This window comes from Oncorhynchus mykiss, chromosome 9 (assembly GCF_013265735.2).
Source record: "Oncorhynchus mykiss isolate Arlee chromosome 9, USDA_OmykA_1.1, whole genome shotgun sequence".
NCBI lineage: Eukaryota > Metazoa > Chordata > Actinopteri > Salmoniformes > Salmonidae > Oncorhynchus > Oncorhynchus mykiss.
Window position 1 is genome coordinate 71982948 of NC_048573.1, and position 13134 is coordinate 71996081.

General features: G+C 42.2%; 1 protein-coding gene across 1 annotated transcript in view; it reads right to left on the bottom strand.

The window, feature by feature from the left end:
• Positions 1 to 2186: 2186 nt before the first annotated feature.
• Positions 2187 to 13134, bottom strand: part of LOC110531272 (sortilin) — a 50680-nt gene continuing 39732 nt past the window's right edge. The window contains exons 12-19 of the mRNA XM_036988931.1: positions 10890 to 11058; positions 10079 to 10269; positions 9681 to 9870; positions 8742 to 8858; positions 8249 to 8360; positions 7781 to 7893; positions 4106 to 4229; positions 2187 to 3909 (exon numbers count right to left, since the gene is read on the bottom strand). Of these exons, the coding sequence (XP_036844826.1) occupies positions 3895 to 3909; positions 4106 to 4229; positions 7781 to 7893; positions 8249 to 8360; positions 8742 to 8858; positions 9681 to 9870; positions 10079 to 10269; positions 10890 to 11058 (1031 nt within the window). The 3' untranslated portion in view covers positions 2187 to 3894. The remainder of the gene's footprint in view (positions 3910 to 4105; positions 4230 to 7780; positions 7894 to 8248; positions 8361 to 8741; positions 8859 to 9680; positions 9871 to 10078; positions 10270 to 10889; positions 11059 to 13134) is intronic.

The window sequence follows — 13134 nt, forward strand, 5'->3', positions numbered from 1 at the left end:
AAAGATGTCACCTTTCAAATCTCAATACATAAAACCTTCATGATTTAAATATGAATGAATCATTCAGAACAAGTGTCTTCCTCGTGTTTTAGCAGCTACAGTATGTGTTGGCTTGGTTCTGCCAATTGAGATTTTGCTAATTCTTTCAATCCTGTGCAAATGTGGGTACAGTAATGTACAAACCAAACACCAAATATAGATTGGATGAAACATTGCATGTGTCTGTTTCACAATGGACAAATAAAGCTGTATTGCATGATCAGGGAGTAAAATTAAATTGGGTTATGTTGTTCCCATTGCATTATGGGTAGAGGAGAAGTCTGAGGACTATTCTACATAACAACAGGGTAGTTGGTATTGCAGGTCAACATGTAACGTCTTATTGGTTTGAATTCAAGGAATGGAATCATTAAAATTGCTCTTACATAGTTAGCCAATCTAGGGGTGTCTCCCCCCCCCCCCAGGACAGACCCTCCTAGACAGACCCTACCCCTCTACTAGACAGACCCTCCTAGACAGACCCTACCCCTCTACTAGACAGACCCTCCTAGACAGACCTTACCCCTCTACTAGACAGACCCTCCTAGACAGACCCTACCCCCCTACTAGGCAGACCCCCCCCCCCCCCCACACACACACACACACAGGACAGACCCTACCTCTCTACTAGACAGACCCTACCCCCCTCCTAGACAGACCCCTCTCCCTCCTAGACAGACCCCACAGGACAGAGCCCTCTACTAGAGAGACCCTACTAGACAGCCCTTACTACACAGACCCTCCTAGACAGACCCTCCCCCCTCCTAGACAGACCCCCCCCTCCTTCTAAAAAGACTACTAGACAGACCCTCATAGACACACACACACACTGGACAGACCCTACCCCCTCTACTAGGCACTTTACAAGCATTTGTGTATGTGACCAATAAAATGTGATTTGTATAACCATCCACACAATAAGTTACATTACTGCACTCCGAATCAATCAGATCATTCTAAATAAATACCAGTTCACCGTGTAAAGGGGCGTAGAAGACAACAGAAGAGAGGAAGAGGAAGAGGAAAGGATGTTTTAAAACGGCAAACTATTGAGAGAGAGATCATGTGACTCCACAGTATTTAAAGTAGCCTAGTTCAAATGGGAAGCTATCATCAGCGCCTTGTTTTTCCAACATTCAAGCCTACAAGAACTGTTAATTTAGCTTCTACTCTCTACATGTATTATTCTAAAAACAATTGTATCTGACTATAGTATTAGGAACAAATGGAAGCCGCCTGTCAGGTGCATACTCCCAGTTAGAATGACCCTAGTCTCCCAAGGCCATCGTTCCAAATGGGTTTCTGAGGCTAGAATGACCCTAGTCTCCCAAGGCCATCGTTCCAAATGGGTTTCCGAGGCTAGAATGACCCTAGTCTCCCAAGGCCATCGTTCCAAATGGGTTTCTGAGGCTAGAATGACCCTAGTCTCCCAAGGCCATCGTTCCAAATGGGCTTCCGAGGCTAGAATGACCCTAGTCTCCCAAGGCCATCGTTCCAAATGGGTTTCTGAGGCTAGAATGACCCTAGTCTCCCAAGGCCATCGTTCCAAATGGGCTTCCGAGGCTTGAATGACCCTAGTCTAGGTGAAACTTAAGTCAATGACATTTTTCAGGTAATGTGGTGACCACAATAAAAATGTGTAATTCAGTAGTATTAGCTCATCATATTCAGATAGGAGCGTACAGTACATACAGACAAGAGGTCTGTTCTACACACTGAACACAGACACGCCAGTGGCAAAACTGCTAGACATCCATACAACGTTGTTAAGCTTTATAAAACAATTTCTTCTAACAAAAATGGTTTCGTTAAAGATGTCCAGATCTATGTGACTGTTATTACATTTCTAAAAACAAAATGTGGCCTTAGCGCCTTTGTTTACGTTCGATTGATTCCTATAGTCCTTCCTTCACATTGGGGTCTACTTTCACTAGTGCAGGATTAGCTCAACATATTAAACATCATTTGTGTAGAGAAATGAGGAGGCATGAGGTGAATACCTATTTGTATACTACATTCCCCCCCTCTGACTCAAACTAAACAGACGTTTTTTTTACTGCTTTAGGCAGTCACAACTGCATACAATGTTTAGATAGACTTATTCTATTGTTCTAATATAGCCAAATCATAACTTGAGTTTAAAAAAAAAAAAAAACGAATTTTTCACACCATTGACATCAATGCATGATTTAGAAGGTGAATGTTTGAGTTAGGTACACAATTCTCATGTTAGGATTAATCCTTTTAGTTTAGAGGAGGAGGTTGATTCCTGCTATGAAAGCTTAGCGTGTTGATACAGTGGATCTAAACATGTTATTGCTATCCAACTTTAAATGCTTATAAATATTTCCACTTGCATCTTATCATTTAGGCAAAATAGTTAAAAAATAGTTAAGAATAGGGTGGCTTGGTAGAATAATTTTACCAAGCCACAGTAACTAACTACAACCTATTTACCATAGTCCCAACCCCGAATCACATCAATGAAAAATGAAAGATCTTTATGTAAGTGCAGGGGAGGGGGAAAAAAGGACATGTCTTCAATAGAAACGTATACGTAATATTTCCCAAGATCCCCAGTCCCAAGCAATGAGAGAGGCATGTATAACCCGTAATGTCATCATGGTGCTGTTTACATTCACTTATTTTGAAGAGTCTAGCTACAGTAGATATTAAGAGAAGCTCCCAAAGACCATAAAACAGCTTCTAAAACAACAGTTCCATGATTCCAGATTCACCAGCATTCCAGAACCATCACACCATTCCATCCCAACAGAAAAGGAACTTGGAGAATACATTTTTTTTTTTTATCAACCACAACAACCCGACTGGACCTCTGGTCTCCTGCTGAATTCTGGCTGTGTCTCACTCAGATCACAAAGCCTCATTGGATACCTCACTGATGAGAGCTGCACTGGAACAACTCTCCGCCAGGCGCTGGAAGGTCAGGGGTTAGAGGTCAAGGGTCATGGTGGAGGGAGGGAAGGAGGAAGTAGCAGGAGGCGAAGAAGAGAGCAGCAGCAGCGAGCCTCTGGTTGTACAGATAGAAGAAACATGTTCTTCGATGTAGAGCAGTAAGCCTCAGGACAGACAGGAGACTAGATTCCTCTTGTAGCTGCAGGAGTCTCTGAGTTGTAAAGGACAGACAGGAGACGAGTGGGTCCTCTTGTAGCTGCAGGAGTCTCTGGGTTGTAAAGGACAGACAGGAGACTAGATTCCTCTTGTAACTGCAGGAGTCTCTGGGTTGTAAAGGACAGACAGGAGACTAGATTCCTCTTGTAGCTGCAGGAGTCTCTGAGTTGTAAAGGACAGACAGGAGACGAGTGGGTCCTCTTGTAGCTGCAGGAGTCTCTGGGTTGTAAAGGACAGACAGAAGACTAGATTCCTCTTGTAGCTGCAGGAGTCTCTGGGTTGTAAAGGACAGACAGGAGACTAGATTCCTCTTGTAGCTGCAGGAGTCTCTGGGTTGTAAAGGACAGACAGGAGACTAGATTCCTCTTGTAGCTGCAGGAGTCTCTGGGTTGTAAAGGACAGACAGGAGACTAGATTCCTCTTGTAGCTGCAGGAGTCTCTGGGTTGTAAAGGACAGACAGGAGACGAGTAGGTCCTCTTGTAGCTGCAGGAGTCTCTGGGTTGTAAAGGACAGACAGGAGACTAGATTCCTCTTGTAGCTGCAGGAGTCTCTGGGTTGTAAAGGACAGACAGAAGACTAGATTCCTCTTGTAGCTGCAGGAGTCTCTGGGTTGTAAAGAACAGACAGGAGACTAGATTCCTCTTGTAGCTGCAGGAGTCTCTGGGTTGTAAAGGACAGACAGGAGACGAGTAGGTCCTCTTGGGAGCTGCATGTTCAACCTGTTACTCCAGAAGATCCTACAGAAGCACAGAGAACAAAAACATTTCTATGGAAGTGGACTTTTCACAGAAAGGACTAGAGAAAACACTGAGGCAATGGAGAGACGGCCATTCCCATACCCAAGTATTGACCTATATTGTATCTGTTCAGTACGTGCTAAGGACACACAAATAACCAAACAAAAAGGACGTGTAAGTGTTATGGTAACATTACCTCGTCTGAATCGTCGTGGAAGTCGGCCATGTTTCTGGTCTGAGTGTAGTTGCTGTCTAGGGGTTCGTCTAGTCCCTGGGCCTCAGCATGCTGCTGTAGGACAGAGTAGCTGTGTACCAGGAACCTGGGGGAGCCAATCAAAACACAGATACACTGAGCCCCTTAAACCCCTTTCACATGATTGTTGTGCCAGAAACTAGGGTGCATGAGTAACGGCTTAGTATAGCTTGGGTCAGTATAGCTTGGCTCGGATCATTAGAAGCGCTCTACAGCTCTCCCCTAAACTACTGATCAGCCTCTTTGCTCTCTGCACTTCTTTGTGCACTTCATACAGTACTAAAACAACATAATGAATCAGAAAAACAGCTTCGGGAAGTATTCAGGCCACTCAAGGACCTTCAGAGACTTGTCCAGAAGCCACTCCTGCATTGTCTTGGCTGTGTGCTTAGGGTCGTTGTCCTGTTGGAAGGTGAACCTTCACCCCAGACTGAGGTCCTGGGTGCTCTGGAGCAGGTTTTCATCAAGGATCTCTCTGTACTTTGCTCCATTCATCTTTGTCTTGATTCTGACTAGTTTCCCAGTCCCTGCCACTGAAAAACATCCCCACAGCATGAATGCTGCCACCACCATGCATCACCGTAGGGATGGTGCCAGTTTTCTTCCAGACGTGACGCTTGGCATTCAGGCCACAGAGTTCAATCTTGCTTTCATCAGATCAGATAATCTGGTTTCTCATGGTATGAGTCCTTTAGGTGTCTTTTGGCAAATTCCAAGCGGGCTGTCATGTGCCTTATACTGAGGAGTGGCTTCCGCCTGATTGGTGGAGTGCTGCAGAGATGGATGTCCTTCTGGAAGTTTCTCCCATCTCCACAGAGGAAATCTAGAGCTCTGTCAGAGTAACTATCGGGTTCTTGGACACCTCCCTGACCAAGTCCCTTCTCCCCCGATTGCTCAGTTTCGCCGGGAGGTCAGCTCTAGGAAGAGTCTGTGGTTCCAAACTTCTTCCATTTAAGAATGATGGAGGCCACTGTGTTCTTGGGGACCTTCAATGCTGCAGAAATGTGTTGGTACCCTTCCTCGGATGTATTGCCTCGATACAATCATGTCTCGGAGCTCTACGGACAATTCCTTCGAACCTCATGACCTGGTTTTTGCTCTGACATGCACTGTCAACTGTTGGACCTTATATAGACAGGTGTTTGCCTTTCCAAATCATGTCCAATCAATTGAATTTACCACAGGTGGACTCCAATCAAATTGTAGAAACATCAAGGATGATCAATGGACACAGGATGCACCTGAGCTCAATTTCGAGTCTCGCAGCAAAGGGTCTGAATACTTATGTAAATAAGGTATTATTATTATTATTTATACATTTGTAAAAATAAAAAAAATAAAAAACAACAACCTGTTTTCACTTTGTCATTATGTGGTTTTGTGTGTAGATTGATGAGGATTTTATTTATTTATTATTTATTAGAATAAGACTGTAACGTAACTAAATGTGGAAAAAGTCAAGCTGTCTGAATACTTTCCGAATGTGTACCTGGCTACAACTGGACATACAGTACTAAAACAACATAATAAATCATAAAAACAGCTCTACTGTCCTGATCTAAAACAACATAATGAATCATAAAAACAGCTCTACTGTCCTGATCTAAAACAACATAATGACTCATAAAAACAGCTCTACTGTCCTGATCTAAAACAACATAATGAATCATAAAAACAGCTCTACTGACCTGATCTAAAACAACATAATGAATCATAAAAACAGCTCTACTGTCCTGATCTAAAACAACATAATGAATCATTAAAACAGCTCTACTGTCCTGATCTAAAACAACATAATGAATCATTAAAACAGCTCTACTGTCCTGATCTAAAACAACATAATGAATCATTAAAACAGCTCTACTGTCCTGATCTAAAACAACATAATGAATCATAAAAACAGCTCTACTGTCCTGATCTAAAACAACATAATGAATCATAAAAACAGCTCTACTGTCCTGATCTAAAACAACATAATGAATCATAAAAACAGCTCTACTGTCCTGATCTAAAACATAATGAATCATTAAAACAGCTCTACTGTCCTGATCTAAAACATAATGAATCATTAAAACAGCTCTACTGTCCTGATCTAAAACATAATGAATCATTAAAACAGCTCTACTGTCCTGATCTAAAACATAATGAATCATTAAAACAGCTCTACTGTCCTGATCTAAAACAACATAATGAATCATAAAAACAGCTCTACTGTCCTGATCTAAAACAACATAATGAATAATAAAAACAGCTCTACTGTCCTGATCTAAAACAACATAATGAATCATTAAAACAGCTCTACTGTCCTGATCTAAAACAACATAATGAATCATAAAAACAGCTCTAATGTCCTGATCTAAAACAACATAATGAATCATTAAAACAGCTCTACTGTCCTGATCTAAAACATAATGACTCATATAAACAGCTCTACTGTCCTGATCTAAAACAACATAATGAATCATAAAAACAGCTCTACTGTCCTGATCTAAAACAACATAATGAATCATAAAAACAGCTCTACTGACCTGATCTAAAACAACATAATGAATCATTAAAACAGCTCTACTGACCTGATCTAAAACAACATAATGAATCATTAAAACAGCTCTACTGACCTGATCTAAAACATAATGAATCATAAAAACAGCTCTACTGTCCTGATCTAAAACAACATAATGAATCATAAAAACAGCTCTACTGACCTGATCTAAAACAACATAATGAATCATTAAAACAGCTCTACTGACCTGATCTAAAACATAATGAATCATTAAAACAGCTCTACTGACCTGATCTAAAACATAATGAATCATAAAAACAGCTCTACTGTCCTGATCTAAAACAACATAATGACTCATAAAAACAGCTCTACTTACCTGATCTAAAACAACATAATGAATCATAAAAACAGCTCTACTGTCCTGATCTAAAACAACATAATGAATCATAAAAACAGCTCTACTGTCCTGATCTAAAACATAATGAATCATTAAAACAGCTCTACTGTCCTGATCTAAAACATAATGAATCATAAAAACAGCTCTACTGTCCTGATCTAAAACAACATAATGAATCATAAAAACAGCTCTACTGTCCTGATCTAAAACATAATGAATCATTAAAACAGCTCTACTGTCCTGATCTAAAACAACATAATGAATCATAAAAACAGCTCTACTGTCCTGATCTAAAACAACATAATGAATCATAAAAACAGCTCTACTGTCCTGATCTAAAACAACATAATGAATCATAAAAACAGCTCTACTGTCCTGATCTAAAACAACATAATGAATCATAAAAACAGCTCTACTGTCCTGATCTAAAACAACATAATGAATAATAAAAACAGCTCTACTGTCCTGATCTAAAACAACATAATGAATCATTAAAACAGCTCTACTGTCCTGATCTAAATCATAATGAATAATAAAAACAGCTCTACTGACCTGATCTAAAACAACATAATGAATAATAAGCTCTACTGACCTGATCTAAAACATAATGAATAATAAAAACAGCTCTACTGACCTGATCTAAAACATAATGAATAATAAAAACAGCTCTACTGACCTGATCTAAAACATAATGAATCATAAAAACAGCTCTACTGACCTGCCACCACAGACATACTTCTTGACGATGAGGACCCCAGCTATGATTGCGAGCAGCACAATGATTAAAACAGTCACTATGATGGGTGCAGAGCTGGACAGATGGCCGTCTATCTGTAGGAGCGGAGAGATACAGACAGAGATAGAGAGAGTAGAGTAAGACTTACAGCAGCAAATAAGAAAGTCATGTTAACATTACTACTGACAGTGGTGCAGCATCACCTCCATAGACATGTTGCAGTGGTCAATTGTTACATAACAGGACCAATGAGATCCATTGGTAGTCTGGGGAGTTTTGACTCCACCCCCAGCAGGCTAAACTGGTTGATAGAACGTTATTATGACCCAATTCAACTGGATGTAATTGACTGCTTTTCTGCTTGGAGTCAAAACTCACCAGATTACCAATGGATTATGGTCCATTGTAGACCAGGACCAATGAGATTCACTGACATATATTTCTACTAACCAGTCGTTCCTGAGGTCCCAGCAGATCACTGACACACCTCTTACTGAGGTCGATCTCTTTTCTCTCCGGCTGTTTTCCTCCCTCACACTTATCCCCGGGGATCTTCCTATAGCTGTGGACCAAGAGGACATGCTTAGTGGTCAGTCGTGTATCTTAATCTTGTTTATTGTTTACTCCATGTGTAACTCTGTGTTGTTGTCTGTTCACACTGCTATGCTTTATCTCTGCCAGGTCGCAGTTGTACATGAGAACTTGTTCTCAACTAGCCTACCTGGTTAAATAAAGGTGAAATAATAAAATTAAAATAAATAAAAAATTGAGGTAATGGAGGTGGTTTGGTGAGCCACACTTGTGTGATGAGTAGCTCTGTCTTGAGACTTGGAATGCTTGTGTTAGCATCCCCAAGCTAATGCCTAGGCTTTCACTCAGTGGGCTAACACGGTCTCGTTATGCACAGGAGACCCAGGTTGGAACACAGAGACTAAAGCCTTACCCTCTGGTCTGCAGCAGCTCCTCCTTGCCTTGCAGACAGAACTCCAGAAGGTGGCCCTTCAGGTCCGGCTGCTCCACACACTCAGAGCTGTTCTCTTTACGATAGTACCCAAAGTCACTAAAGGTGGGGCAGCGTGGAGCAGGTTAAACAAGGACAGACCGAGTGAGACCGGGACATAGACAGACAGGGACAGAGACAAACAGGATGGGAGAGACAGAACGGGAGGGAGGGATAGACCGGGACAGACAGGGACAGACAACATTGTGAATTGTTTGTATGTTTCTGATGTGCTGACCTGAACAAAATAAATTAAGCTAGTCTAGTTGAATCTAGTCTAGTTTAATCTATTCTAATCTAGTCTAGTTGAATCTATTCTAATCTAGTCTAGTTGAATCTAGTCTAGTTGAATCTATTCTAATCTAGTCTAGTTGAATCTATTCTAATCTAGTCTAGTTGAATCTATTCTAATCTAGTCTAGTTGAATCTATTCTAATCTAGTCTAGTTGAATCTATTCTAATCTAGTCTAGTTTAATCTAATCTAGTCTAGTTGAATCTATTCTAATCTAGTCTAGTTGAATCTATTCTAATCTAGTCTAGTTGAATCTATTCTAATCTAGTCTAGTTTAATCTAATCTAGTCTAGTTGAATCTATTCTAATCTAGTCTAGTTGAATCTATTCTAATCTAGTCTAGTTGAATCTATTCTAATCTAGTCTAGTTTAATCTAATCTAGTCTAGTTGAATCTATTCTAATCTAGTCTAGTTTCATCTAATCTAGTCTAGTTGAATCTATTCTAATCTAGTCTAGTTTCATCTAATCTAGTCAAGTTGGATATATTCTAATCTAGTCTAATCTATTCTCCTTTACAATACACAACTGCAATATGCCCATGAATTTACAGTTTACAAAACAACAGTTGAAGTAATTGAACCACTGACCACAGGAAGTCATCCAGGGTGCAGAGGCAGGGGGTGGGTTGTTTGTTGACCTCATAGTCCCGTCCGTTCCAGCAGACCGAGGCCTTCCTCAGACGCAGTAACTTCTCCTTGTAACCCAGCATACAGCCGTCGTTAGGGTCGCTGATGTCATCAGAGTGCGCCAGCCACTGCACGTAGTCCTGGTCCTCACCTGAGAAACAGACATGAGGCTTTTGCTCAGCGGGCCGACACAGTTCTTTGAGGTGTGAAAGACAACCAGGTTTGAACCCCAGTCAGTCCCATCTATATTACATCAGTTTCCTTTAGACTGGTTGTGCGGATGTGTAACCAGGCCAATACAGTGCATCTCAGGTTGGCTAAGTAGTGTGAAGTGTTTAATTGTATCTCCTGGTACTCACAGGTTCTAGTGAGCAGCTCTCGGAAGTCGACGGTGACAGATACCCAATACTGACTGAGCAGAGAGTCTCTGTAGCCCCAGACACTGACGTTCATAGACCTCGCCCCCGGCTCCACCGCCAGCCCTGTGAAGTGGATGGGATCGCTGGTGAACTGGTGAACGTGCCAGCACTGGCCCTCGTCTGTGGAAAACCTGACAGGAAAGAACACATTACCCTACGTCAGAACATTTGCCACGGGGTGTGTTAAATCGTAACGTGGTTTTCTATGGAAGCCCTAGCAGATGTTTCAGTTCTTTCTCTCTTTCTTTAGGTTTTTTCGAGGCCTCTGCATTCTAGCCTGGATACCAGTATTGTCTTACAGCAGAATAGCCTGAGACTGGGATCCAGGCTACCTGCATCGCCTCGCCCTCTGAAATGACTCCCTGGCCTATTCCCTATATAGTACACTACTTAGAACAGAACCCTTATTGTTCCTATATAGTACACTACTTAGAACACATAGCCCTTATTGTTCCTATATAGTACACTATTTGGAACACATAGCCCTTATTGTTCCTATGTAGTACACTACTTAGAACACATAGCCCTTATTGTTCCTATGTAGTACACTACTTAGAACACATAGCCCTTATTGTTCCTATATAGTACACTACTTAGACCAGAGCCCTTATTGTTCCTATATAGTACACTACTTAGACCACATAGCCCTTATTGTTCCTATATAGTACACTACTTAGAACACATAGCCCTTATTGTTCCTATATAGTACACTATTTAGACCAGAGCCCTTCTTATGGACACACAGACGCACTTGATGTCTTTGATGAGCTGAGCAGAGTGCTCCACGGCCACCAGGAGTCCACCAGAGTCAAGGATGGCATAGTGGTGAGGTCCCTCCAGGGCCTGTAGCCAGGTGTAACCTCCATCATCTGACACGAATACGTCAGGCTTCATCACAGAGATGGCATCGCCCACACTCCCTGAGAGGTTAGGGGGTCAGAGGTCAAGTAAAATAGACAGCAAGGTGTAGGGTGTCTATGCCCATGAGGCATTTACAAGTTATATTCTTCAAGAATCAATGGCTATACAGTATATCATATTTTTAAGGTACATTTTTTTTAACAAAAATGTATGAACCAATCCCAGACCGACCCTATAATTATATTCAAATATATTCATTATATGGTAAACCTTCAGCACCATTTGACCTGGAAGAAAAAACTCCCAACCATACCCATGACACATCCATAGTACACAACGTGGCATATAGTGGCGTGATATAGATTACATTTTGCATGTCAACATTTGCATATCGAGTGTGGTCCATCAATGTAAAGACACAGGCGTGTGTGTGTGTGTGTATGTGTGTGTGTGTGTGTGTGTGTGTGTGTGTGTATTGCAGCACTCAAGCATCATCTTGTCTATGTAATGTCTCCTCAACACCTTCCAGACCAGAGGAGAACTCCGTCCATTCAGGTGTGTTCCTTTTATCTCTGACACTGTCTAATGTAAGAAAGGGTTAGTTTTGTGGAATTTAGATGTATCAGATGTGATGAATAAGATGGGAGTTAATTTGATAACATATAATTTAGTTAATTCGATAACATATCATTTTGTGCTGCTAATATCGATTGATTTCCTGAATTGACTGAGTAGAAATAGAATTGACTCTTGATATCCTTTGATTGATTCATGTTTTACCGTGGCATTACAACAGGACCAATGCTAGTAACAACTCTTTATCACTGTCGAAGCGTGTTGAAGCCCACAACACATTAACATCTCAGAGACAAACAGAACTTTCAGTTAGCTGACTTTTATGCACAACGGATTTTCATCAACACTTTCACTTCCTGTGAAATCAATCTCAGCCTGAGTGTCCCCACCAATGGCTACTTCCTGTGGCTGATAGTGACCGGAGCGAGTTCTTCTTCTCTCAACCTGGCCGTGTGTCCGACGTCCTCTTCTACCCGTCTTCCGTTTTCTTCTGTTTTCAGCATACCACATCAAAACAACTGCAGTCTCAAGTCTTGCAGCGTTTGGTATGGGTCTCTTGTTCACTGGTCGACCCCCTGTTCCAGTGCTGCATCTGCGTGGAGCACAAACAGCTAGGGTGAGCTGTTGTGGCGTTGCCTGGCTGATAGTTCTGGGGGCCGGTTTGTTCGGTGTGCTTCTGATTGGAATGTCTACATTCAACTATGCTGACGTCTGTGATGTTCTGCTGCCTCTCAGTTCTCAGGGTTCTGAAACAACCTGGGCCCGGGGGAAGGGGACAGGGAGGGGACAAATAACATGAAGATGAGGACGTTCAAGATCATTTCAATTATCCTGGTGAATATTTTGGTGAATCGTCCATCGTCCTCAACCATGTTGAAGCGCAGTACGCACATTCCATTGGCTTGTCCATTAATGTAATCACCGGGTTTGTGCAGCCCCTGCTCTGCCCCACAGGGCAGAGCAGATCTCTTACAAAGGACTCAGCCCTGCCACTTCCACGCTGACAGATCGTAACCTCTGCTCAGTCAGTCTGCGGTTCAAGATGTTTGTTCCTGCATAGAGCTTGTTATCCTGTTGTGCCAGTTTTTCCCCTAGCCTGACGCTGCTTTTCTCTCCGCTACAGTTCCATCTGCTCTGACTCTGGTCCCTGTCTCCAGTCCCTTGTCTCATCAGTCCTGCTTCCCTACTCTACTGCTTCCTTCGATTCCGCTCTTGACCTGCTTACCCTGCCCCTACTCCCCTTGCCTCAGTTACTGGTTCCCTGCTACCCGCCCAAGTTTCCCCTGGCCTGCACCCATCTCCCCCCCCTGCTTTTCAATAAATACCTTAGTTACCTTATCCCTGTCTCCTAGTCTGAGTCTGCACTTGGATTAACCTGCTCCGTCCCGCCTAACAGTAAGATCTGGCCACAGATAGGAACCCAGCAGACTTAGATCCTCTCCACCAAACCCTCACCGGCCAAGGTGCCCCGCTCGAGCAACATGACCAAGCCCTGAAAACCCTTCTGGAGCACGTCAAGGAGTTTTCACTGAGCTTTTCTGACCTGCAGAGCAACAGCC